General features: G+C 28.2%; 1 protein-coding gene across 3 annotated transcripts; it reads right to left on the bottom strand.

Annotated features, from left to right (window-relative positions):
- Nucleotides 1–544: 544 nt before the first annotated feature.
- Nucleotides 545–21960, bottom strand: LOC107437348 (TBC1 domain family member 30). Of its 3 annotated transcripts, none has more exons than XM_043052226.3 (10): nt 21720–21960; nt 18053–18174; nt 16757–16882; nt 14697–14882; nt 13092–13260; nt 10812–10983; nt 8770–8875; nt 7075–7279; nt 4759–4941; nt 545–1599 (listed from the first exon to the last, which is right to left on the bottom strand). In XM_043052226.3, exons 1-10 carry the CDS (start codon nt 21820–21822, stop codon nt 1103–1105), a joined length of 1869 nt encoding a protein of 622 aa, XP_042908160.2. In that variant the 5' UTR covers nt 21823–21960; the 3' UTR covers nt 545–1102. The 3 variants fall into 3 exon arrangements, with proteins under 3 accessions (XP_042908160.2, XP_087024634.1, XP_042908161.2); XM_087168508.1 differs by lacking the exon at nt 21720–21960 and adding an exon at nt 19347–19368 and having other exon boundaries at nt 1009–1599; XM_043052227.3 differs by lacking the exon at nt 21720–21960 and adding an exon at nt 18278–18367 and having other exon boundaries at nt 1009–1599.
- Between the last annotated feature and the right edge of the window lie 2654 nt (nt 21961–24614).

Genomic DNA, 24614 nt, shown 5'->3' with positions numbered 1-24614 from the left:
ACCTATAAATTTTAAATCCTGAAAATTAAAAAAATAAATAAATCATTATGCAAACAAATTATGGCCCTAATTGGGGCCCTGGGCAAACACTTCTTTGGGGGCCCCCTCAGTTTCAGTAATAACATAAAACTGACGGATTTTACACTGTACAGATATTTTGTTTAAAAACAATTTCATTAATGAATGAAACCTAAAATAAACTTTTAATTCGACTTGGGGGCCCGGGGCAACTGCCCCAGTCTCTGAATGGAGGTGTATCAGAATTTGTCATGAAACGTTTCTGTTGCGGAATAGTGTCATCTTAAGTTAAAACACCTCAGTGAGTTAGTTAGTAGTGGGCAACTAATAAGTTTCTCTGTATCTGGAAAGCAATTTGAAATTAATTCGTGATGTTGATTAAGTTTGATTATTTTTCATAGATCAAACTCTTGTTTTAGTTGGAAACGGATTCACAGTGGAAAGAGGTTTTCCTGAAACTGTAGCACTAATATGGTTTAAAAAACTTTTTTTTTCTCTTTAATAATAAATAAATTTTTTCAATTAATTTAATTTTAATTTATTTATTAATTTTGTAATTAATTTTAACTTGTTATGTTTTGAACACTTAAAACATTTAACTTACAATCACCCAAAAATGCTTACGGACAATGTACAATGTAACCAGTTAAGTTGAACAACTCAGTAAGTTAATTACTTGTGGTCAACTTGCATGGATTCCACTATATCTGGAAAGCAATTTGACATATGAACTACAAAAATGCTCAAAAGCAATGTAACCTGTTAAGTTGAACACCATAATAAGTTGATTACTTGTGGTCAACTTACATGGGTTACAATGTATCTGGATAGCAATTTGACACGAAAAACTACAAAAATGCTCAAAAACAATGTAACCTGTTAAGTTGAACACCATAATAAGTTGATTACTTGTGGTCAACTTACACTGGTTCCACTGTATCTGGATAGCAATTTGACACATGAACTACAAAAAGGCTCAAAAACAATGTAACCTGTGTTAAGTTGAACACCATAATAAGTTGATTACTTGTGGTCAACTTTCACTGTATCTGGATAGCAATTTGAAACTGATTTCCGATGTCTACTATGTTCTCTTATTTTTCATAGAACCAACTCTTCTTTTAGTTGGAAAAGGGTTCACGGTGGAAGGTTTTTCTGAAACTGCGCCACTCACATGGGATGGGCAGGTAAAAGATGAGCTACAATTGCACACCGTAATATCTGAGGAAGCAACTACGTTTAGGGGACTGGGATGATTTTTAATTTTGCAAGTAACTACTTTGCTATCACAGCACTTAGCTAATGAGTTAACAGCTGGGAATTTATAAATCGGCTCAGAAATTGCTCCGACCGGTAAAACTGCCTGGCTCGGAAAAGATTTAGACTCCTCGCAAGTGTCCTCCTCGCTCTCGAAACTCTTCGTCTTTCTTGAGGCATCCAACTTTTGGTGGCTGCTTCGTTCAGGAAAAATGAATTGAGGCTGGTGGGACTTCTTCCGAACGAGCGGCTGTTTGCCCATTAAGAGATGATTAACAGCCAAAGAGTTACGCCTTGGGATTTGAAAGTGGTTTTGAAAGGCACCTTAAATTTAAAAAAAAGAAGAAAAAAATTGTCAGGCTTTATGAAACAAATGCAGGGGTAGCAGCAAATTTTTTTTAAATTTTAGGGTAATTTTAGGAACTTTTTTCAAAAAAGTTTAGGTAAATTTTAGTGGTAATATATGATTTTGCTAGGATAAAAACAGATCACACGGTAGTTTATTAAATAACAGAAGAATATTACAATTCATCCACACATATCATAAATAATTGCAAGCCATAAAATAAAGCTCTGAAATTTATTAAGTCAAGAATGAAATCTCTAAAGTGTAAAAATGAAATTTCAACGTTACATATTACCTATCAGAAATTAAGTGCATAATTCAGGAACAGGCAAAAGTGAGAATAAATCAAGAGAAAAAATAAATTAACACCAACTTGGATTTTCATTTAATTTTTACCTTCTTAATCAAAACTTTATTATTACCCTTTAACTTACTTTATTAAGAAAAACTATTGTGTGATATTATTAGATTTCAAATCAGCAATTTATATTAGAAATTAGAGAAAACAAATTAATCATGATCATTTTTCTAATATATTCTTGATATGATTTGTGAGATTCTTTTACTGCCCTCAATAGTGTTGTGGTGATCTTCAACACTCCTCCATAATTTCGAATGGTATCTTTGATTAGTCTAAGAGACATAATAGTATTCTCATGGTGACTCACATTAAGTATTGTTTTATTCATCGAAAAACCTCTCTCAGGATCAGAATTCCCATGTGGCAAAATTAAAACAGTTTTAATTAATGTAGTTAAATTGTAATATTTTAAATTATTGCTTTTTTATTTATATTTAGCCTATAACTAATTTTTTAGGAACACCAACAAAATTTTATCATGGTGACTCACATTAAGTATTGCTTTATTTATCGAAAAACCTCTCCCAAGATCAGAATTCCCATGTGGCAAAATTAAAACAGTTTTAATTAAGGTAGTTAAATTCTTATATTTTAGATTATTGCTTTTTTATTTATATTTAGCCTATAACTAATTTTTTAGGAACACCAACAAAATTTTATCAGATTTTTAGGAATTTTAGGGTTTGCACATAGTTTTAGGAATTTTAGGGGGAATGCGACCCCTGCAAATGGCAATGGTTATTAGCAAAACAAGGATGTTGATGATAAATGCATTTGTTTGCATTCAAGGTTTTTCTCCCTCCATACACACATGTTTTTAGAAATTTTTTTTTTGCTATTTTAATTTTTTTTAAATGAATTTTAAATGATATTTTTCAGTTTATGAGCGTTCTGTTGTGAATCAATTTTTGTTCTTTATAAATTGGTGCAAATCTTGCATTGAATGTAATTATTTTAAATATTTTCCAATAGCAAGTGCTTAGGTTGAATTTTTCAAGGTATAAAAATATGCTTTTGAACAATAAGAACAATAACAATTCTCACTATTTTAAGAGTATATAAAATACATTTGATAATATAATGCAATGTCAATGTTCTTAAAGATTGTAACTAAAATTAAATTTTTGAAAATTTATTTTTGTCAGATAATTAACATTTTTTTTTTATAAATTACATATTTATATTAATTATTATCTAAATTTTGCCTTAAATTTAAAAATACAAGTTATGATTTATAATTTAAAAGAATAATATAACACACGTTTTTTTAAAATTAAGGTCATTATTTTACATTCTAAGGTAACATTTGACAATTTTTAGAGACTTTATTTGCATTTTTTAAGAATTTTTAGATCATCAACGGCCTAGCTCTGGTTGTTAGGGTAAGATAAAATGAAAGTTTTTCAAGTGGAATTTTATTAGTTACTAAAAGTTTTTGGTGATAGTTAAATGAGCAAAAATTTAACAAATACCAGTTAGTGTCTTGAGGGAGAACTGCTGTCGAAAAGTTTTAATCAATTTTATTAATCTGAAATTTAACTATTAAGAGATATTTATGTATTATTTATTAAGAACACATTATTATTTATTAAGAACACATTATCAAACCTAGGTCACTCAAATTTCAAAACAATTTAAGGTCAACTTCGGGCAAAGGAAGAAATTTGACTGCAGCAGTCACATTAATGTAAAAAATTTTTGCAATATGTTTAAGAACTCCCCTTTAAAATGGACTCCTAAGATGATCCCCTTTAAAATGCACAATGGATGCAACTCCCCTTTAAAATGGGGATCAAATTTTTTTGCAGAAACTAATCAGTATCTTCTCAGTTTATAAAGATCTATTACTAATAGATTCAGGCAATAAAATTGGTTAAAAGCAGAGAAATTCAGAGAAAAACAAAATGAAACTTTGAAACTGCTGTACCTCCATTTAAATATTAACCAATAGTAAATTTTTATAAACTATTACTAAAAACAAATGTTTGGTAGCTTATTAAAGTCAATGCCCCCACCTAATATTTATTTTTCAATTATACCATATAAACATTTCTTAAAATTTCTTAATTTATATTATAAGGTTCATACTCTAGTGAACAGAGAAAAAAAATGTTCTTTTGGGTCTTCTTTTTTGCCATAACATTTTAACATTAGCACATAGTAATTCTTCTACAGAAATGTAAAAACAATTCCTGATAAAATTTAATGAAAAAATAAAAGAAAATTTAACAATTAATAAAAAATTGTGCATAAAATAACTATTTAATTTTCACCTAAATAATGTTTATATTAAATATAATAAAATTGTAACAATATTTACATTTTATAATTTTAACATAATGTTGATTAACATTTTATTATTGATATGGATACAATTGTAACTTGGGAAAGAATATTTAAAACTTAACAATACGAAAAGCAAGCTAGGCGCAAGTCAGAAAGTCTGTAAGAAAAAAGTTAGAATTAAATATGGGACATTGAGAGAACTAAAAAGTCTGCAATAAGAAAACGTGTAACATTTTAAGAATGTAAAAATCTGTAAGAAAAACTAAGAATAAAACATTATAAAAATTTGAAAATCAAATAAATAAAAAAAAGCTAAGGAGATAATATTTTAATGACTGAAAGCTTAATTAGAAAAAAATTAAGAATAAACACTTTTAGTTATCACATTGCTGCTACTTCAATAAACAGTTTGAGATGTAATAAATCTTAAAATACTACATCAAAAACATTATAAAGTTTCATTAAGCAATTGAGAGATGAATATTATAACCTGAGAGTATAACATGAGCTTGTTTCTGTCTTTCTCTCAACTTCATGTATTGCTTTTTTAAGGAAGAAATATCCAGTGTCATACGTTCTGTGTTGAAATTGTTAAAAGACAGGGGAAAATTGTTTTCTGAAGCGCCATAAGCTCCTGGTCCGACATTACCGATTGCTGCAGAACTTAGAAGACCTGCAAAAGAAAACAAAATTAAGTATACATAAGACATGCATTTCACTGGGTCCGCAAAAGCCATTATTAAAAAAGCAATTCTTATTACTAATAACGGCATTCTACTATCAATGAGAAGTCACATTTTCAAATTTTAATTTCGAAGGAACAAATTATACTTGCATCAAACCTAACCTTTTTGAGGCCATGCCATCTTGTGGATTTTAGGTCAAATTTTTAATTTGCGCTTTCTTGAAAAAAAAAAATTTTTGTACTTAACAAACATTTCATAATGTAGTATTATTAGTCAGCACAAAACCTTTCAAAAATGGTAGAAGGTAATGGAGTTGTTTAAATAGCTTAGAAGAAATAGTGCTTGATAATTTTTAGAACTTCTTTGAATATTTTCTCAAAACTCTAATTCAATAAAATAACGTGATTTGCAATTTTAATTAAATGGTTAAAAACTATACGTTTCTCAGGTTCTAGACATTTTAAAATGTAAGTATATTACAATTTAAACTGAAGAAAACTGATTTAGATGATGCTAAAAAATTCTCCTAACGTTAATTGCGCAAAAATAAAAATACTCACCAAAAATCCTCAACAGGCGACCTTATACTATTTAATTACTAATCAAAAACTATTGATTACAGAATTGCATTGGCATTATTTTGTCAAAAAAAAATTAATAGAGAATCTTAAATATTGCATATCAAATTGTGGTTAGTAATGGCTTTGTATTTTACACAAATTTTGTATTTTACAGGAAAGGAAGAGCCTCTTAAATGCAACAGATAATATGAACTATTCATAGTATGAACTATTCATAGTATGAACTATTCATAGTATGAACTATTCATAGTATGAACTATTCATAGTATGAACTATTCATAGTATGAACTATTCATAATATGAACTATTCATAATGTGAACTATTCATAATGTGAACTATTCATAATGTGAACTATTCATAATGTGAACTATTCATAATGTGAACTATTTCATAATACCATTATGAAATAGTTCACAATAATATTGTTCAACTACAAATTTGATAAGCAATCTGCAAGTACTGAATTCAATAATAAAAACAAAAGCTTTATAAAATAGATTGATTTTCTTCATTACATAACAAAATCAACTTTTTATTTATAAAGCCTCTCTTATTTAATAATATGTGACTGACTTCAGTTTTCATGTTATTTGCATATTAATTAATTTTAAATTTGTGATATTTTAAGAAATGATACCTATTGTGTACCAATTTCATCAGTAATGAAAATACACAATTCATAAAATTACATAAAAATTGGAAGCCTTTTTACCCAACTAACCTAAAAGGAATATAGAATAGAATAAAATAAATGATACATTTCCTTTAATTTCAAATTAGAATATCAGTTTTTGCAGGAAAACATACTCCCTAACATTTGATGTTTTTGGAAAATATTTTTTCCAGTGATAGTAAATTAAAGCACAATTCAAAAATATTGCATTTTTTTAAAAAAAAAATTTAATTTGAAAACATGAAGATTTGTCTAACTGACATTTTATAGATATCTGTTTAAATTTTCAATGTGTAACACTGCACAAAAGTTTTCAGTTTTTTTAAAAATATTATTATTGCCATCCTCTTTAGAACAATATTTTTAATCTTTGGAAATTCCATATTAGTTGAAGTGTATGCAAGGGTGAGTCCAACTCAAAAATCATGAAAATTTCTTGAGTAAAATCATGCATGACGCATTTCAAAAAATTTATGTCTTATAAATTTAAATCATTGATATTTTCAAAACATGAAATTCCAAATAAATTACATGCAGCATAATTTAAATGAATAATTATGTATAAGTTTACTTTTATCTCTAATCACATTTATTATTCTACCAGAAAAAATATTTACGAATGAAAGCGATGCCAAGTATAAATTCTAGTTCTAATATTTTTAAATAAAATATACAAGAATTTTTATACATAAATGGGAACCATGATTTCTTTGAATTTCTGGACCTTGGATTTCCGGAAACTTCCAGATCGTGGTTAGCAAAAAATCCGGAAAACCGGATTTTTTCCGGAGCACAATCATCTCTGGTGTATGAGAAAATATGGTAATAAATAGTATGGTATGGTAATGAAGTATTTAATGCATACCCTTTTTCTTGTACCACTGAAGCTCGTTAGAGAAATACCATTTTGTGGTATTCAAATCCTCATCATCTTCATCACCTTCTCCAGAAAATATTTGCAGTTCAGCATCAGATGAGAGTGAAGATGTGAACGGTTGAATGTTATAAGTATAACTGTCTCTGAGGTCCTGCAGTTGAGGGAAAGGGAACGGGGCAAGAGTGCACATAGTCTAGAAGAAAAAAAAATATTTTCAATTCAGTATCAGATGAGACTGAAGAAGTGAATGATTGTATATTATAACAATCCCTGAGAGCTTGGAGTTGAGGGAAAGGAAATGGGGAGAAGGTCACATAGTCTAGAAAAGATATTTCAAGAATAGAAATATCTTCAGTTTAGCATCAGATGAGAGTAAAGATGTGAATAATTGTACATAGTAAGTATAATTAACCCTAAGGTCTTGCAACTGTCATAAGAATACGAGCATATAGTGATTTTTCCAGGTTTGATGAGGTGACAATGGTTTAAATCAAATGGTAGGATAGCATGGTTTTCATTATTTGATTTTTTAATACAGGTTTAGAAGCTGTGTGGCAATTATTTAAATCAAACCATAAAATTAAAGAATTAAATCAGGATTTTAATTACTTGATATTTTTACAGGGTTAAAAAAATTAAGTGTAAAGAGTTAAAAGAAAGGGGTTAATCATTTAAATCAAATAATAAAATTAGAGATTTATAAATCTCAGACATTTTTCCTTTTTTTTTCCTACATGTTACAGGGGATCAATGATTTAAATCAAATCATAAAAGTAAGACAAAAACATGATTAAGATAAGTAATGAAAAATTGCTCGTATTAAAAAATTTAATGCAAAAATTATTACATATATTGATTACTAACATAAGGACACAGTAATGCTGAAGTTATTGAATAAAATATTGTAGGGTTAATTGATAAAAATATGTAGATTTTTCCTAAATCATGTACAAATTTGGTATAGGTTTTTTTTTTTTACATATATAAATCAAAGCTTTGATAAAATATACTTCTTCTTCTCATTGGCACGACAGCCCAGGATAGGCTCTGGCCTCCTCAACAAGCCTATGCCAATATATTCTTTCCTTAGTCAAGGTTCTCCAGTTTATTATCTTTAAAACTTGTAGGTCCTTTTCAAGGCAGTCTAAAATTCTTAGGTTTGGTCGTCCTCTTTATAAACTATACTCATAATGCTTAATATCATTTAAATATACGTTGTAGGATAAGAATTTACAAAATTATAACTAAAGTAACTTAGTTACAATACTTTAATTACAATATTATAAATAAAGTATAACATTGTAACTAAAGTATTAAGTAAAATATTTCAAACTAAAATGGTTAAAATAATTATTACAAATTAATCACAGAAAATAAATCTTAGTTGTTCCTATTAAAGATCAATACTTTCCTGAATTTGTCAAGATTAAGACCTGATTTGTCAGTTATATATCGAAAAAGAATAAATTAATTTAAACCAGGACACATAAAAAATTATTTTAAATTACTCTTGGCAGAAAAAGTCTTTCTTCATTATAGATAAATGACATGCTTCATAAGTTTTAAATTTGAATTTAAATAAATATAAAACTAAATCTATATAATTAAATATTATTTTTACCACATCTATAAACATATAGTCATACCTATACCTATTTACCATATCTTTATCAAAAAACTTACCTTAACAAACATATCTGCATCCATGAGACCAAACTCTAAAATCTCACGCGTGAGAACACCCATTATGCAATAAAATTCATCTGCACTCTCAACAGCCATGATTCTACTGCAAGATTCAATAAAAATAAAAAATTAATATAAAATAAAACAAGAAAAAGAAGTTTATTTGATGGAAAACATTAATAATTAAAGGAAAGATTTCAGTTGTGCAAGTATCAGTACAATAAAGAAAAAAAAAATTTAATATTATATTCAAGTTAAAACTTCTTAAATTTTATAAGTTGATTGTATTTTAGACAGAAAAGGATTAAGAGTAAAAGGATTAAAATCTTTAATATTAAATAAGATCAAGAAAAAACTAAAAAATTAAAAGCAGCTGTATTAGGGCTGTGCTCCCGAAAAAGAGAAAAAATAGCTGTTGGCTGTAAAAACATTTTGTTTCTAGAAAAGTAATCTGAAAACATTATTTTTAATTTTAAACTCAGAAAAATTGGAAAAAGAGAAAAATTAAAAATATAAATTTCATATCTAAATTTTAAAAGAAATTTATCCATAAAACTATTTAATTTAAACCACGTTTGTCTTTTACTTAAAAAAAAATAATTAATGTAATTAGTTTAAAGTTCTTTAATATTTTTTTAAAGTTTTTTTCTGTATCTGTTGTTTAGGATTTTCAGAATCTGTATTGATTCTGTTTTATTAAAAATAATTTTATTTTTAAAAATGAGTCATATTTGTGACATTTTAAAATATTATTTTTATCAAAAGAAATATTGAAGTATGCAAGTTTTTTTTAGATTAATGAGTTATTTTTCAAACTTTATAATACAAAACAATTTATACAAAGAAACAAAATGTAGTTTTATTTACTGTATTCTATATGAAATATTCATTATTAATATTGCTCCTGAATATTGTTCAATGTTTTTATTAAATTTACAATATTGAATTTTAATTAAATATTTCTTTAAATTAAAATAACTTGTAATTTGTAATAAAAATACATCCTTTAATCAGTAATATGAAACATTTTATAAGTTTTTAGTGATGAGTTTTGCTGATACAAAAAATAATTTAAGAATAAAAAGTGCACCGCAACTGCTTTTATTATAGTTTAATAAATAAAATTTTATTCATCTAATGTTTATTTATATAAAAAATTCTAAATCCATCAAGTATTATTCTACACTTATACCAATCAGGAGTAAAAGATATTTAATGCAAATAAAATTTATAACAATTCATTATTATTTATTTCTATGCTTTCACTTTTTTGCATGTTTTCACTTTTTTATGTGCAAATCAGGCTGATGTTTATAGCATTTAATTTACGAAAAAGACTTTTTTTCTTCAATTGAAAACAATATAATAAATGATGCGCATTTAATTAACAAAATAAATTTTTACGACATAAAAAATTTCTATATTTCGATCTTTGGATTGGCAAGAAAAGATTTACTCGCTTGAAGATTAAAAATAGTTAAATTAGACATTAATTTGCAGGTTGTGATGAGAATTTCAACAAGTAATCTTACTCCTGATTTCAATAACAACAAATAGAAAAATGTGTAATAGAATACACTTGTCTTATTAAACTTATTCCAAAATTAAATGCGTTTGAAGCTATTAGAGATATAGAAATAGCACAAAAATTTTTATAAATGTATCATTGAATTTAGTTGATTTTTATGATACAATTTATACCATTTCTGAAATGCAAGGTTAACTACTCATCTTTATAAAATGTGTGCTTCCATCACCCACCAGTGGGTTAAAGTAGTAAGAAATTAATACTTTTTACTCTGAATATTTAATACATGTTATTTAAACAAATATGATAACTTATAGAATAAAATAATATAACTTATAGAATAGTAGGTTAACTTATAGAATAATATGATAACTTATAAAAAAACAGATAATTTGTATAATTTATTTAAATAATCAGAAATAAAACTAACATTCAAAGCGGTGTCTTCTGTTATCGCCTAAACAGAGGTTTAACGGTTAAGAATAAAATGTTTAAAAAAATTGAACCTTACTCAGCTAGTCCATCCCAAATGGCTAGAGCAGCTCTCAATAGTACTTCATTGCCTTCCAGGAAAATCAAATCCCAGACCCGCAGTACAGTATCTTTTGGAAGGCAGGTTGTAAATAAGGTCAGAAACCATTGCATTGTAAAGACATTGGTAAGTGGAGGCTCATAAATATGTCCTAAAATATATCAGACATTTTACATTTATTGAAATAAATTTTGCAAACATTTTAGAATTAAAACAAGAAACATTTTAAAAATAAATACAAATAATCGATTTTTTTTACCTAAAGTGTTAGGTAATAAAAGAAAGAATTTTTAAAATTACTGAATAATTATGGAGCTTTAAATGTTTTTAAAGTTGATTATATTACTTTTGGAAACTAATTGTATAGATATTTAAATGTATATGATTATGAAATTAAAAATTAGTTAACTTGTAACAGCATGGAATTATTTTGCTGTTTTTATGTCCTCTGTAAACCAATTTAGTTGAAAATTGCATAAAAAAATGATATAAGAAATATAGTTAATAATGTAGGACAAAAAATAATTTATCGATCACCTAGCATTAAAATAACTTCTTAATATATAAAACGGCAGACTCCTTAGTTCACAAATTAATTTTCCTTATTTGAAGGGAATTCAAGAAGTTAAATGTGTAGCCCAAAAGCAAAATTTACAAAGTCAAGTCAATCTGTAACACTTTTTGTTCAAGGTTATACAGACTAAGGCTGTAGATTTCGCCGTTTTTAGCAAGTTTTCATATCATTATTTAATATATGAAAGTCCGTTGAGTCAAATACAAATTTGTCTGTGACTTCAATGCAATCAGACAGAGATTATTCTTGCAAAAGTTTAGCATACTGAATCATATATTTGCCACAATTTGAAAATATTAAATTAACATAATAAAGTTATACACACGAACTTTACGCTATTAAGTTTATTTGAATTTTATAAAATCATAATTTAGCTTTATCTAAAGGGAGAAAAACAGATGCATATACTACAGCCAATAAAGAAATAAAAAAGAAAGGGAAAGGTTTAATTTGCAGATGATATTATTAAAAAAAAAACTTTTATTTTAAAAGAAAGAAATTAACAGAATTGTAATTTATGTTGCTCTGATTTATGTTTATCTAAAGTTTCATCATATGAAATTCCTCTTGTCATTTGTCTGCGAAGTAATCATTTAAAAAAAAAAATAGGGGAAAAAAAGATTTATTTTAACAAGTGAATATAGAAAAAACTTTCTTTTAATTTCATCGTTAATTGTTTTTGTTACAATATCACATATCAATAGTCAACTTTTCAAACCCCCAAAATGTTGCAAAACTTATGGGTCAACATATAAAAAATCTGGACATTCATAGATCATGAAATTTTGATGTAGTAAAAACAAAGAGCTAGATATGAATTACTTTGTATGAATTGACGCCTTCCAAAAACCATTTTTAATATGTTATTTAAAATTAATTTTGTATTTTCTTTCCTTGTATTTTTAGATATAAAGTTTTTTAAATAAAAAAACTAAACTACGTTCATAAAAAAAATTAAGAATAAGAAAAGTTAAGATAACTAAGTGAGGAAAATTTTACAAAATATAAGGAATCAAAACTTTTAAAACATACCATAAAACTACTAATTTAAAGATTGCAGAATATCATCCAAATCAGATTCAATAATCTTAAACAGTGTTGTCATATGGATCTAGCTTTGCAATGGATTCGACTTCATACTCATCTTAATTATTACTAAATAAATGAATTTTTTTATGTTTCTTAACTTCAGAAAATTTCCTGTTTGGCTTCTTTAGTAATCGACAAATATAACGACTAATATAAGAAATTCACTAACTCTTAATAAAAAATAGGGGCCGACTTATACACTGGGATGCAAATAGTATTAAATCCCCTTTTTTGAAACTTTTCAATGACTCATTGTCAATGACTATCAAATGACTCACTGTTAATGGAAGTATCCTTGTTTTAAGTTCAAAATCATTTAACGGTTGTTTTTGAAGTGATTTTTTTAGTAATGAAATAAAAACAAATTAAATTAAACTTTGGACACCTTATTAGAATGAATTTGCTGAACTTGGAAATCAGATTGAACTTTCTATTAAAAATATCTTGGCACCTATTAAATAGCAAACAGGATTCTATGATTGGGTCATTACGCTGAGAAGTTGTTCTGAAGAGTATGGCACTGTATTTATTCAGATGTTCTGAACGAATTTAGTAAATCATAATTAAAACCAATTGTAATTGTATTTTAAACAAACCTGTGCATGAATCCTGGGTATTTGACTGCAGTCTATCTAAATGAGCAGATAAGCTAGACAGGCGTAGGCGGAGAAGGTCTCTAAAGACAGCCATGTCAACAGATAAACCACGCAAATGATTAGCAAAATAACTTTCTGGCAATACTTCTTCAATCAGAAATATCATAACCTGAAATATATTTAATAAACATAAATAACACACTCAAAATTTACATTTATTTTTAGTGCAGAGTAAATTTTATAACAAAGAGTCGAAGAATTTCTTTCCAAGAACTCTCTACAAGGTAGTGAACAACGCTTTCGAAGAACTCAAACATGTTGTGACAAAAACGGAGAACTTATTAATGATATTACTGAAATACTAAGTAGATGGAGACAACACTTCAAAACGGCTCTTGAAAAAAAAAGATAATTAAGAGGTAACAGAGGAAGATATAAATAGGACCCCACAATTAGGGACTTGAACCACCTTCCCTTGATGAAGTTGAAAGAGCAATAAATAAACAAAATAACAACAGTTCCGCAGGACCAGATGGCGTCAATGCCAAGCTCCTGAACACAAAGAAGCCGAAACTCATCAAAGAAAACACGCCATTATAGCCCAAGTATGGACAGTGGAAAAAATGCCCACTGAATGGGAAGATGGTTCCATCTGTCCAATATTCATGAAAGGAGACAAACTGGACTGTAAGAACTATAGAGGAATCACTCATACAAGATACTGACAAACATCCTGGCAGAATTATTTGTTACTTATACTAGCAGAGTAATTGGGAAATACCAGTGTGGATTTTAAAAAGGCAGATTGGCGACAGATCATTACACTAGACAAATACTTGAGAAGACCAGAAAATATAACATAAATACCTTTCATCTCTTCTTAGACTTTAGAACAGCTTACGAAAGCATCAATAGTGAAGCAGAGGGGCGCCCCAAAGAAGTTTTTGCCCTGGGCCCCAATTAGGCTAAGTCAGGACCTGCTTATTATTAGTTAATAACATGGTTAAAAAAAATTAGGCATGTAGGAATTATAGGTGTAGAAATAAAAAATTAAGTTGCCCTAATTTATAAGGTAAGAATTTTACTAACTTGATTTAAAACATAAAAATATATAGTTTCTTTCATGAAAGAGTTTTTAAAAAGGATTGCTTCTAAGTTCTCCCTAGGAATAAAAAAAGTCAAGGCGCCTCCTCTCAGAAAACACTCTTAGTTTTGAAAGGGCACTCACTTAACACTGTAAAAATTTATCAAAATGTGTAATATTATGTAATAACTGAATTTTATCCTCAACAGTTTTTAAATTACCCTCTAATACTATTTAATGTGTATGCTTAAAAGTAATTATAAACAATAAATTCAGTACCGAATAATAGAGATCTACTTAGATTAGGTAGTCAATTTACCCGGATGGTCACTTGACAGGTTTTACTAAAACAAGGTTTGACTCTACATACATAAAATTTAACTTTGCACTTAAAATTTAAAACGAAAAAAAAAATCAGCATTGAATTTCCTTTTTAAAAACATGGATATCACATATTATTAAAACTAAAAGAGAAAGTTACAGAACTTATTTTATTAATGCAGAACAAAAAGAGAACTAACTAAAAGAGCATCCTCTTCTTTCCATTCAACAACTTCTAGAATAATAGCTGCTAGCATATTAAAACCTTGACAATAACCTACGCTAGGATTCCATTTTGCATACGCTAGAAGAACACGTTTTAAGTGAGTTTGGTTTTGTTGAGCTACTTCACCACTAAAAGGACTGCAACCAGTTCGATGAAGATCCTGAAACGAAATTTAATGATAAATGCTTTTAAAAAGTTCTTACAGAAACAATTTCCCTAACACACATCAAATATGCCAAAAATAAAATTGGAAAGGGGATGCAAAAACATTTTACAGAACTTGTTAATCTCAGTCACAAAAATTTATATATATATATATATATATATATATATATATATATATATATATATATATATATATATATATATATATATATATATATATATATATATATATAGCATCGTTGCCGAGTGGAAGGATAAAAACAGGTCTTAGGCAGGGAAAGAGCTTATAAAATTTATTTATTAATTACTAGAGTGAGAGCAGTTGTAAAAGTGTACACGAATTCGTTGTGCTCTTCAATATAAATTAGGGAAAATCTTGCAAAAAAAATCGGTTAAATGTCTCGTTTTAGGAAAAAAGGGGAAATCTTAGTAATAGTAATTGGTTTATCAAATAGGTCGTGCGATTCCCACAAAGAGCAAAATGTTACTTTTAATTATTGGATACTTGAGCCAAAAATAAATTAAAAGACAGGATGTGAATTTAAAAGAGTGAGAAAGCGTTTTGTTTTGAATAATAAATTAAGAAATGGATTTACAGAAAAGGAATAACATAGAAAGATTAATTGAAGGTTTTTGTGTTACACACACACATATATATATAATGCATCCTTAGATTTATGTAGGTAAAATTAAATGTAGCTTTTTTTTGCTGTGTTAAAAACAGAAGGTGAAATTGACAGCTATAAACTTAAACTGAAAAAAAAAGCACTTTCTAGGGGGGGGGGAATAAGGCAAATATTTTCATTTTATTCATTTAAATCCACACACTAGAGCTGCAAAATTGACTATCGATAATGTGTACCCTCAGTCCCTTCACAGGCTAATAAATATGGTCCCCCACTTGCTCAATGACCACAACCAATGATAATTGACTTTTGCAATCCTCTAGGAACCATGTTTTATAATTAGTTCACTGTGGGACACCAATATCAAACAAAGTAAAAAATATATACATGACTTGGTTTTAAAACAGGGTTCCTACTCTTTAAACAAAACAAAAATTAAGGACTTTAGTTTAAAAAAATCTAAGGGTTTTTTTAAAAAAATTTAAGGACCTTAAATATAGTATGATTGTTTATCATATACCACTAGTTATATACATATACTACCAGTGACAGTGCCAATTATTTACCTTTCCTTAAACAGAAAATCAATAAATAAAAAACAATGATAAAAACAATTTAATTATAATGTAAGTAGTGATATAATTGTATTAATTAACAAGGTTCACCAAAGTAGGGCCAGGATTGTTTTTTTTTTTTTTTTTTTTTTTAAATATTTTCAGATTATTAAAGGTTAATGACGTCTACATAACTAATCCGTATTTAATTTTTAATGATTTCATTGAAATTGAATTGTAAAATTAAGAGCAAAAATTATGATTTGCAATTTTTTTTTCATACATTAAAAAAAAAAAAAAAAATTTGGGAAAAACATTGAAAAAATTATTAAAACAAGTTTTTATATTTCGCTGCTAGACATGCATCACATATTCAGTTGTGGACTAATCTTGCTAAATATTCAGTTATGCAAAAAAAAATTTTTTTGTCTCTATAAAATGCTTTACCCTCGCTCAATGCATGGTCTTATTCTAGGTGATAAAAGAAAATAAATAATTTTTCAAAGTATTTTAGTAAAACTGAAAAAATAGTTCCCATCAAGTATGGGGATGTGGAAAAATTAAGAACTTTTAAAAACCTTGTACAAAAATTAAGTAGTTTTTAAGGACTTGTAAGGACCGTGGGAACCCTGTGAAATGACCTTCTTAGCAGATAATCTGAAAAAGAATGAAATGATTCGTTAGAATACCTTAATTATTTGAGTTCCAAGTTCACTTTCATCTGGATCACATTTCTCACCTAAGCAAACAGAAAATGCTTTCTCTAAAAGAGCAGTTTTACCTTCTAAATGTCTTTTAGCGAGACTCAACCACAACTGCAAAGAAAGAAGGATAGTTTTCATTCCACAGTTATATACAATAACAGAGATTAATTCACACCATTTATGAATGCCATAAGTGCAGATTTTTAAATGCATATAACATAGTTGAAAGAAGAAAATTTTCTAACTCTAATAATTTTTGTTAAATTAACTCATTGTGTAATTTACATATACTTCAATTTTTATAAAATATTTAAAATTTATTATAAGTTAAAAACATTGCTGTTACATTCATAACATACTGTGTTACATCCAGAAAACTTTGCTTTCAGCTTTAAAAAAAATTAAATTCATGAAAATTATTAAAAACAGTATTTTAACAAAAATTTTCATAGCTGCTTGAGTTTTTTTAAAACTAAGTTAAATGTCTACAAATATGTTATTCGTAAATGGTAGAATTGCTCAAAAGTTTTTTTTTTCTAATTGACAAATTGAAATAAATAATTCAAAGTTGAGTACAGAAAATCTTCTAGTGGAAAATGAAACCTAGTGGAACAGAAAAAATCCACCTTAATACAAAAAAATAAATAAATAAAATTCATAATACAAAAGTAATTAATTTTTATAATCAATAATGCAGGGGTGTACAACTTAATGGTCAATGTGCGGTCTTTGAACGGTCAATGTGCCATCCTTGAATTACAGCTAAAACTTAAGAAAAACTTATAGCTTACAAAGTTTAAAAAATTCTAATTCCAAAGTGTAGTGGTACTAAGTCAAAAGTTTTAAATCTTTTCCCATTTCAACATTTACTAAAAAAAAAAATCTTAACCGTAAGACCTGTTCACAACAATTGTAACTTAAATATTTATTTCACAATCAAAAATGTAGGCAATTTATGTATAGTAAAAAATATTAAAAAAAAAAATTTTTATCACAGAAAAAGATAAAAACCTTCCATGATAAAACTTTGGATCCTAAAAGTATTATGAAAAAGTTAGCACTGAAAATAAAAAGTTTCATAACATTAATACTATGATGTCACACAAAAAAGTATATTTTAATTACATAATTTAGAAGTTTTTTTCTTTTTTGTAAAATAATATGTATTAAGAAGAATACATGCTACAGATAAAATGAGCAGTGCCTATATTTATTATTCACTGCTGATGTCATAATAGATTTATTTAACACAAACTTTGAAATAAATAACAGATCTATAACCTGTCTTCTGAAATCAGGTGGAATGCCATCTGGTAAGCGAGCAACCATTTTCATAGCATCTTTCCATAATACGAAGCTGGAATTATCAAGGGAAGCCTTTAATTTTAAATCTTGACTAGAGCCTGTTTTAAAGAAGAAGAAAAAATGTCTTATATTACATGGTAAAAAAAAGCATAAAAATGACACATATTTTTAAATATAAATATTATAAAACAAAACTTATACAATGGGTATGCCAACAAAGAAATTTCACTATTATTCTTCTCGGGTGGTTTTAAATAATCACTAGCTATTATTGATGCCAATCAAACAAACATTAATTAATAGTAGAAATAGATCTTACTGGTATATGATACTTATAAAGATACTGTGGCAATGTTTGTTTTTTTAATGCTGCCATCCAAATAGAATAGTACAGAAATTTTTTAAAATAATCTACATAGTGAGGTACACAGTGATCTGAGTATATTAGGGTCATGGCTAATTCAGAATTCTAAAAGCAAAATCACATAGTTTCTTTTTTTTAGTTAGTTGTTTTTTTTAACTTATTCAATATTTAATATAGTTAAAGCAGCTGGCAATTCTGCCATTTACAATTGCTTTATTGGCTAACTTTAAATGCACCTAATTCAGATATATATATATCAAGCATTTCTAATAATATTTGTTAAAATAACATTTGGCATCATTTACACTTTCTACAATTTTTAGAAACTTTCATACGTTTAAAAATAGAAAACTGAGTATTATGGACATAATATAGTATGTTCGGATCATAATAGCCAAATTTTAATTTTTAAAAATTATGAAAAATTTGAGTAAGTATAAAAGGCACCAAGAGTTATTTCAACAAAAATTATCAAAACTGCTAATTTTCTGTATTTTGAGATTGATGCATTTCAAAATATGCTTTTCTTTTCTAAATTACACAATACATAAAGACATTGTACAAACAATTCATGAAATTTGTTTTTCCTTTGTATGAATTGCTACTTTTTGCAACTGGAATATCTAATATAATTACTAAAATTTGTTCCTCATATATACTTCTGCAAATATTGTAAAGCAAGAAACACTTGACATCATTAAAAGTCAGACATCATTGATTACAAATATAACCACAATGCCGTTACTATAACCAGGGGTCTGTTTAGAAGAAATTTGGGTCCGTTAACGGACCCTTCACAAAATATCTTTTCATAAAAACAGACCCTTCACAAAATATTTTAACTTAAAAACGGACCCTTCACAAAATATTTTAACTTAAAAACGGACCCTTCACAAAATAATTTACCTTTTAATCGGACCCTTCACAAATTTGATTATCTTCATTATTGTTTTGTTAATCGAATAAACTTTTCCAAGGAAAGGGGTGGGGAGAAAGACAGATGTAAACGAACTAAATTTTGTCTTCAGCAGACGCTTCTTCCTTTATTCGTCCGAAATGAATATTCCACGTTCAGCAGTATTGGCTAAGTACCAAATATTTGTATGTTGCATCGCTAATTTAGTAGCTGCAATTGCTGTTTATTTTTTAAAATTTGATTTTTTTAATTATAGTTTTACATTGTTGAGCATAATCTTGTATGTCTTTACAATTTAAAAACTCCTTGAAAAAGTTTTTTTTGCAATAACGGACCCTATTTGCACAAATTCACAAAAGCCGGAGCCTGGTTGAAAGAATGTGACTTAACGTTTATTTTATATTCACAAATTACGAGTAATTTTTTCACAATTTTACAAAAACGAACCTCTTACAAAATGTCTGGACAGACCCCTGATAACAGAATTATGAAAAACGAAAAAAAGCAAACCATTAAAAAAAAAAAAAAAAACAGAACAAACCATCCATGCCGAAAAAATGGCGTAAGATGTTTGAGAATTGATGTATAAGATAAGATGATGTGTTTACATTATAGTAATGAGAGGTATACATTTTTTAAATGATTGAAATCCTATATTAAAATAAGAAAAATAAAATCAGAAAAAGAAGAAGTTTCAATTTTGCTTGTAATTAAAAACTTTGGGTGGATCCTAGAATAGCCCACCCCTGGCGATTTTTTTAAATCTTGCCAAACTAGGTTTCCGGAAGATATTTCGGGGAGATTATTTTGAACATCCGATCACACACCCAAAATTCTTAAACCTGATTGGTTATTTCACATGTGTACCTATGCAAAAGTTAGATTTTGTTAGAAAAGAGGTAAAAGGGTTTATTTTTTTGTTATTATCTTATTTTTTACCAGTTATCTAATTTATTACTGTCATTATTTCATTTTGGAATTTTTTCCCCATGTGGTACCGGTTGAAAATGGCAAGCAAATGGATGAATGAATTTTTAACTTTATTGAATGCAAAAGGTAAGAAAGTGATGATTGAATTACGCAAAACTCAAAATTTAATTTCAAAAACAAAGGAATGCACTAAATGAAGAGAACAATTGAGTTTGATTGAGCGAAAGGATATGGAGGATGGTTTTGAATGGAGATGTTGAAAGCGTGGATTGAATGTGTTTGCGCATGATGCTTGTCGGAGTGTTAGGAAAGCCTAGTATTTTATCAAAACTTTTCTTAAATTCAATCAGGGTGCGTAGCCAAATCTTTGAATCTAAAATAAGCACTTTTTAAAAACTTTTCAAGCACTTTACAAAAATTTTTAAGCACTCAAAAAATTCATATTCAATCAATGATATTATTGAAAAACAAAAACTTTTTATAAACAGTTTTAGCATTTAAAAAAAACAAAAAGAAACGGGCGTAAATCGAAACAATCAGTACTTTCCCACATCACCGAGTGAATTCAACTTGACCCTGAACTCAGAAAAGTACCCTTACCCCCTACGTCAAAAAAAGTGTTAGAAGTAACATAAAATAAACAAGAACAAAATTAAAATAAATTAAAAAGAAAAACATTTCATAAGGATCTGATATTCTCTGTCCGAATTGGAGCACTCGGGTTTCGGTTTCAAGTGTGCGCGCATGCGCAAGTCATAACGTGGGTATGACATGAAGTTTGCGTGAATGATTACGTAGCAAACTCCCCATTTTTCGCGAAATGCATGGGATCCACTAGATATCACTGAAGGGAAGAAAAAAAATTTCGGAAAAAAAGCACTTTTTAAAAACGCCAGCTGAAAAAAGCACCTTTAAAAGCTTTTAAAAACGAAATCCCCAAAAAAGCACCTTTAAGTACTTTTTACAAACGCTACGCACCCTGTCAATCTATTGCAATGAGACTTTTCAAATTTCATACACAATCGAAATTCGACAACTTTTAAAAATAGTTATTTATGTAAGTAATTGAGAGAAGACATAATAAGAAAACGGTTATTAACTTAAAAGGTTTCTCCAAAAACAAGATGAATAAATAGTAATACACTTTTCAGAATTGAGTTATAACTATGACTCTCACCATATTACTATAATTATACTGCGATATTATAATATTAAACATTTAAGCAACTTAAGATAATTACTAGAGGCAATTTATAAGCGAAAGGGAAGTAAAAGAAAATTTCTTAATCCAATTTAGAACATATTTTCTGATAAACCGGTTAGTAGACTGACTTAAATATAAATACTGAATTCGAATTTAGATCTTTTAATTCTAATTTAAGTGAATTAACAGCAAACTTTTAAGCAAAATTATATAAAAAACTAAACTGGACCTTTATAACTTATTTTGCAATCGCTATCGTTACTGGAAGCGAAATCAGGATTTTTTGGATTAATCGAAAGGTTTTTTAAGGCAGACGTTAATAAGTTAGTCATAATTTATACAGATGAATAGTATTCAACAACTATAGTTAAGCTGTAATAATAAATAAGTCCGTAAAAGAAATTCGCAATGCAAGCAGACATTAAGCATTTAGTGAAGGTTTGTTTTCGTTTGAACGAGTGTTGGCGGAAGTAGTGAGAGTACAGGTGTTATTAGAAGAAAAACTGCATACAGCTTTCATATACATAAGTATTAGAAAGTTAAAGATAACTCAACTTCTCTAAAACAAGTAAGCTATACGCTGGAAATTAAACCACCTAGTACCAATGATGTTCACTGTTCAAAAATTGAAAACTTTAAACTGTTGAAATTAATAATGTAAGGCCAATGAGTGTAAGGCATTTTACATTTGAAAAGTTTTTTCAAAATATAGTAAATAAAAAGGTTCATTTTTAAAATGATATTGCTGTTGTAGTTCATTTACGTCACATTAGAGCTGCATAATGGGCTATTGGCGACGGTTTAGGAGATATCCCTGAGGATGATCTGAAGACATTCCATCACAACTTTGATTCTCTGCAGAGGGGATGGCACCTCCTCTTCGGTAGCCCAACAACCTGCACTCGAAGTCGAGCACTTTACTGTAGAACAGTTTAACGAGGACCAATACAGCACACCCTCGGTCCCTACGCAAAATGATCCAAGTGGTCACCCACCCGCACACTGACCGTAGCCAGTGATGCTTGACTTTGGTGATCTGCTGGGAACCGTTTCTTAACGATCAGTCTACTACGAGAATATTTTTAAAATGAAGAAAAATGCTTAGAAACAAACCTATAATGGCGATCGTAACGCTCGAATGCGCCATCTGGGGAGAAGATCGGTTCCATGCCTTGGGCTCTCCCCCCTTCTCTCTCCTCCTCTTTTCAGTTGTATAGGAATGTACCACGATATTTTTCCTTTTCTTAATATTTTTTGCATTTAATTGTTAAAAATATTTTTTTAAATTTCCGTGACACTTTCTTTTAAAGCTATGTTTAATGTAGTTTACAGTTATCTATTCAAAAATCAAGACAGAAACTAACGTACCTCCGTCTTCTATGACTCTCTACACGCTAATGGCACATTTCTTTCGAGTGAGTATTATAAATGTAATAACATAATGGGTATATTTTTCATTAAATGAAAAAAAAAAGAACTTACTTAGGAATGGAAAAAATAATAATTTTAAGTAAAGGATGATTTTATTTACGTTACAACATTGTAAAACAAATAAAAGGAAATGGTTTTCATTAAATATATTTTTTAAATACTGACCATGTTCGGGATTCAAACCCCAGACCCATGGGACTAGACTAGCAATTTGTTATCTCCTCGAACCCTACCGGTTCGACTTATAATTTCTATTATTAATTTTCCATGATTTCTTTAATGCAACCATATTGGGCCACAACCACTAATTTGTAACTGAGCCACATTGTAGGTCCCCTCATTTGATCGCGATAATTTCCTTTGGTATGGCACTATACTATGTTACAATATAATATCTGACCGAGTTTGAAAATTATAGGTTAATATTAAGGGGGATATGGGGCCTCATAATGTATAGTATATGAGCAACAGTTTCCTAATTTTAATGCTTTTATTACCTAAGCACTTAAAAAAATTATATTAAGTAAATGAATATTCAATTTATTTTACAATAACGTAAAAAAATTAATAAAAAATTACTACAATTTAATATAATTTTAAAAATTGGCCACTACCGGGTTTCGTGTCTGTGACCTCCGGGACTAGTAATTTGTTGCTTCTTACCACTAAGCTCTTCCGGTTAAGCTGATTAATTATAACAAGCTTAAGTAATTTCTGCGGTTTGTCAATATAACCATATTTGGTCACATTTTGAGACGCCTGATTTCTCTTTATTTCCTTTGTATGGCAGTATAGTATGTTACAATTTAACCGAGTTTGAGAATTATAGATAAATAGTAACTCCTATCTACTCCAACTCTAGGGGGCCGTTCAAAAAGTACGTATACAAAAATTGAGAAATTTTAACCCCCTCTCCCCTTCGTACATTACCGTACATAAGGTCTTACTCCACCCACTTAGAGTACGTACATTTTATTAGTCTACTCCCCTTTTTCTTAAAAATTAAAATAATTACGTTTTAAATAAAATTAAATATTTATTTAAAATAATTTATTCATTTAAATTAAAGTAAAACAATAACACCCAACTTTATCTTTGAATTAATAAATAAAACAATCTTATCTGATTAACATAATAATTTCCTACAGTCAATCTACAGTATTTTCCCAAGGATTTTCCAAATGCTTCTCGAGAGACATCAATTCAGCTTTACTCTTGTCTGCGACAGATGAAAAATTTAGATTATCTTCATCAACGAGATCATTTTCGATCCACTCTGCATCATCTTCGTTTTCCTGGTTTCGGAGGAAAACCAAAAGTTCTTTCTGTCAACGAGCTGCTACACGAACTGGTCTTACTTTGTTGATTTGCAAAGAAGATTTGCATATTTTCTTGTGATCCTTCAAACAAGTTAAAGATGCAAAATATGTACCACAAGTAGGACAAATTTTGCGTTTAATATCACCTTCTACCGATGGGCATGCTGCATCGTATGGTATTTCTGTGATGGAGTTCAAACCTATTTTTCGATTAACAACAGCTTTTACAATTGGCTCCAACGTTTGAGATAAAAATGATGGGAAAGTTCCTCGTGGTTGATTAATATCAAGTCCATCATCAGTTTGTGCTATGGGCACAGGCGCTGATAAAAATCTGTTAGGCACAAGTTTAAGAATTGAACTCCGAAATTTTG

This window comes from Parasteatoda tepidariorum, chromosome 1, assembly GCF_982258835.1.
Source record: "Parasteatoda tepidariorum strain Cologne lab strain chromosome 1, Ptep-v5.0, whole genome shotgun sequence".
NCBI lineage: Eukaryota > Metazoa > Arthropoda > Arachnida > Araneae > Theridiidae > Parasteatoda > Parasteatoda tepidariorum.
The sequence above is the reverse complement of the archived record's forward strand: the minus strand, read 5'-3'. Positions and strand labels throughout refer to the sequence as shown.

Bases quoted from the DNA above. Each gene is read 5' to 3' on its own strand.
- LOC107437348 (XM_043052226.3), bottom strand. From the start codon at position 21,822: ATGACTAACTTATTAACGTCTGCCTTAAAAAACCTTTCGATTAATCCA. The intron at 14,883-16,756 runs GTATTCTAACGA...ATTTCGTTTCAG, and splicing joins TTGGAACTCAAATAATTAAG to GATCTTCATCGAACTGGTTG. The intron at 10,984-13,091 runs GTTTGTTTAAAA...GATATATTTTAG, and splicing joins TACCCAGGATTCATGCACAG to GACATATTTATGAGCCTCCA.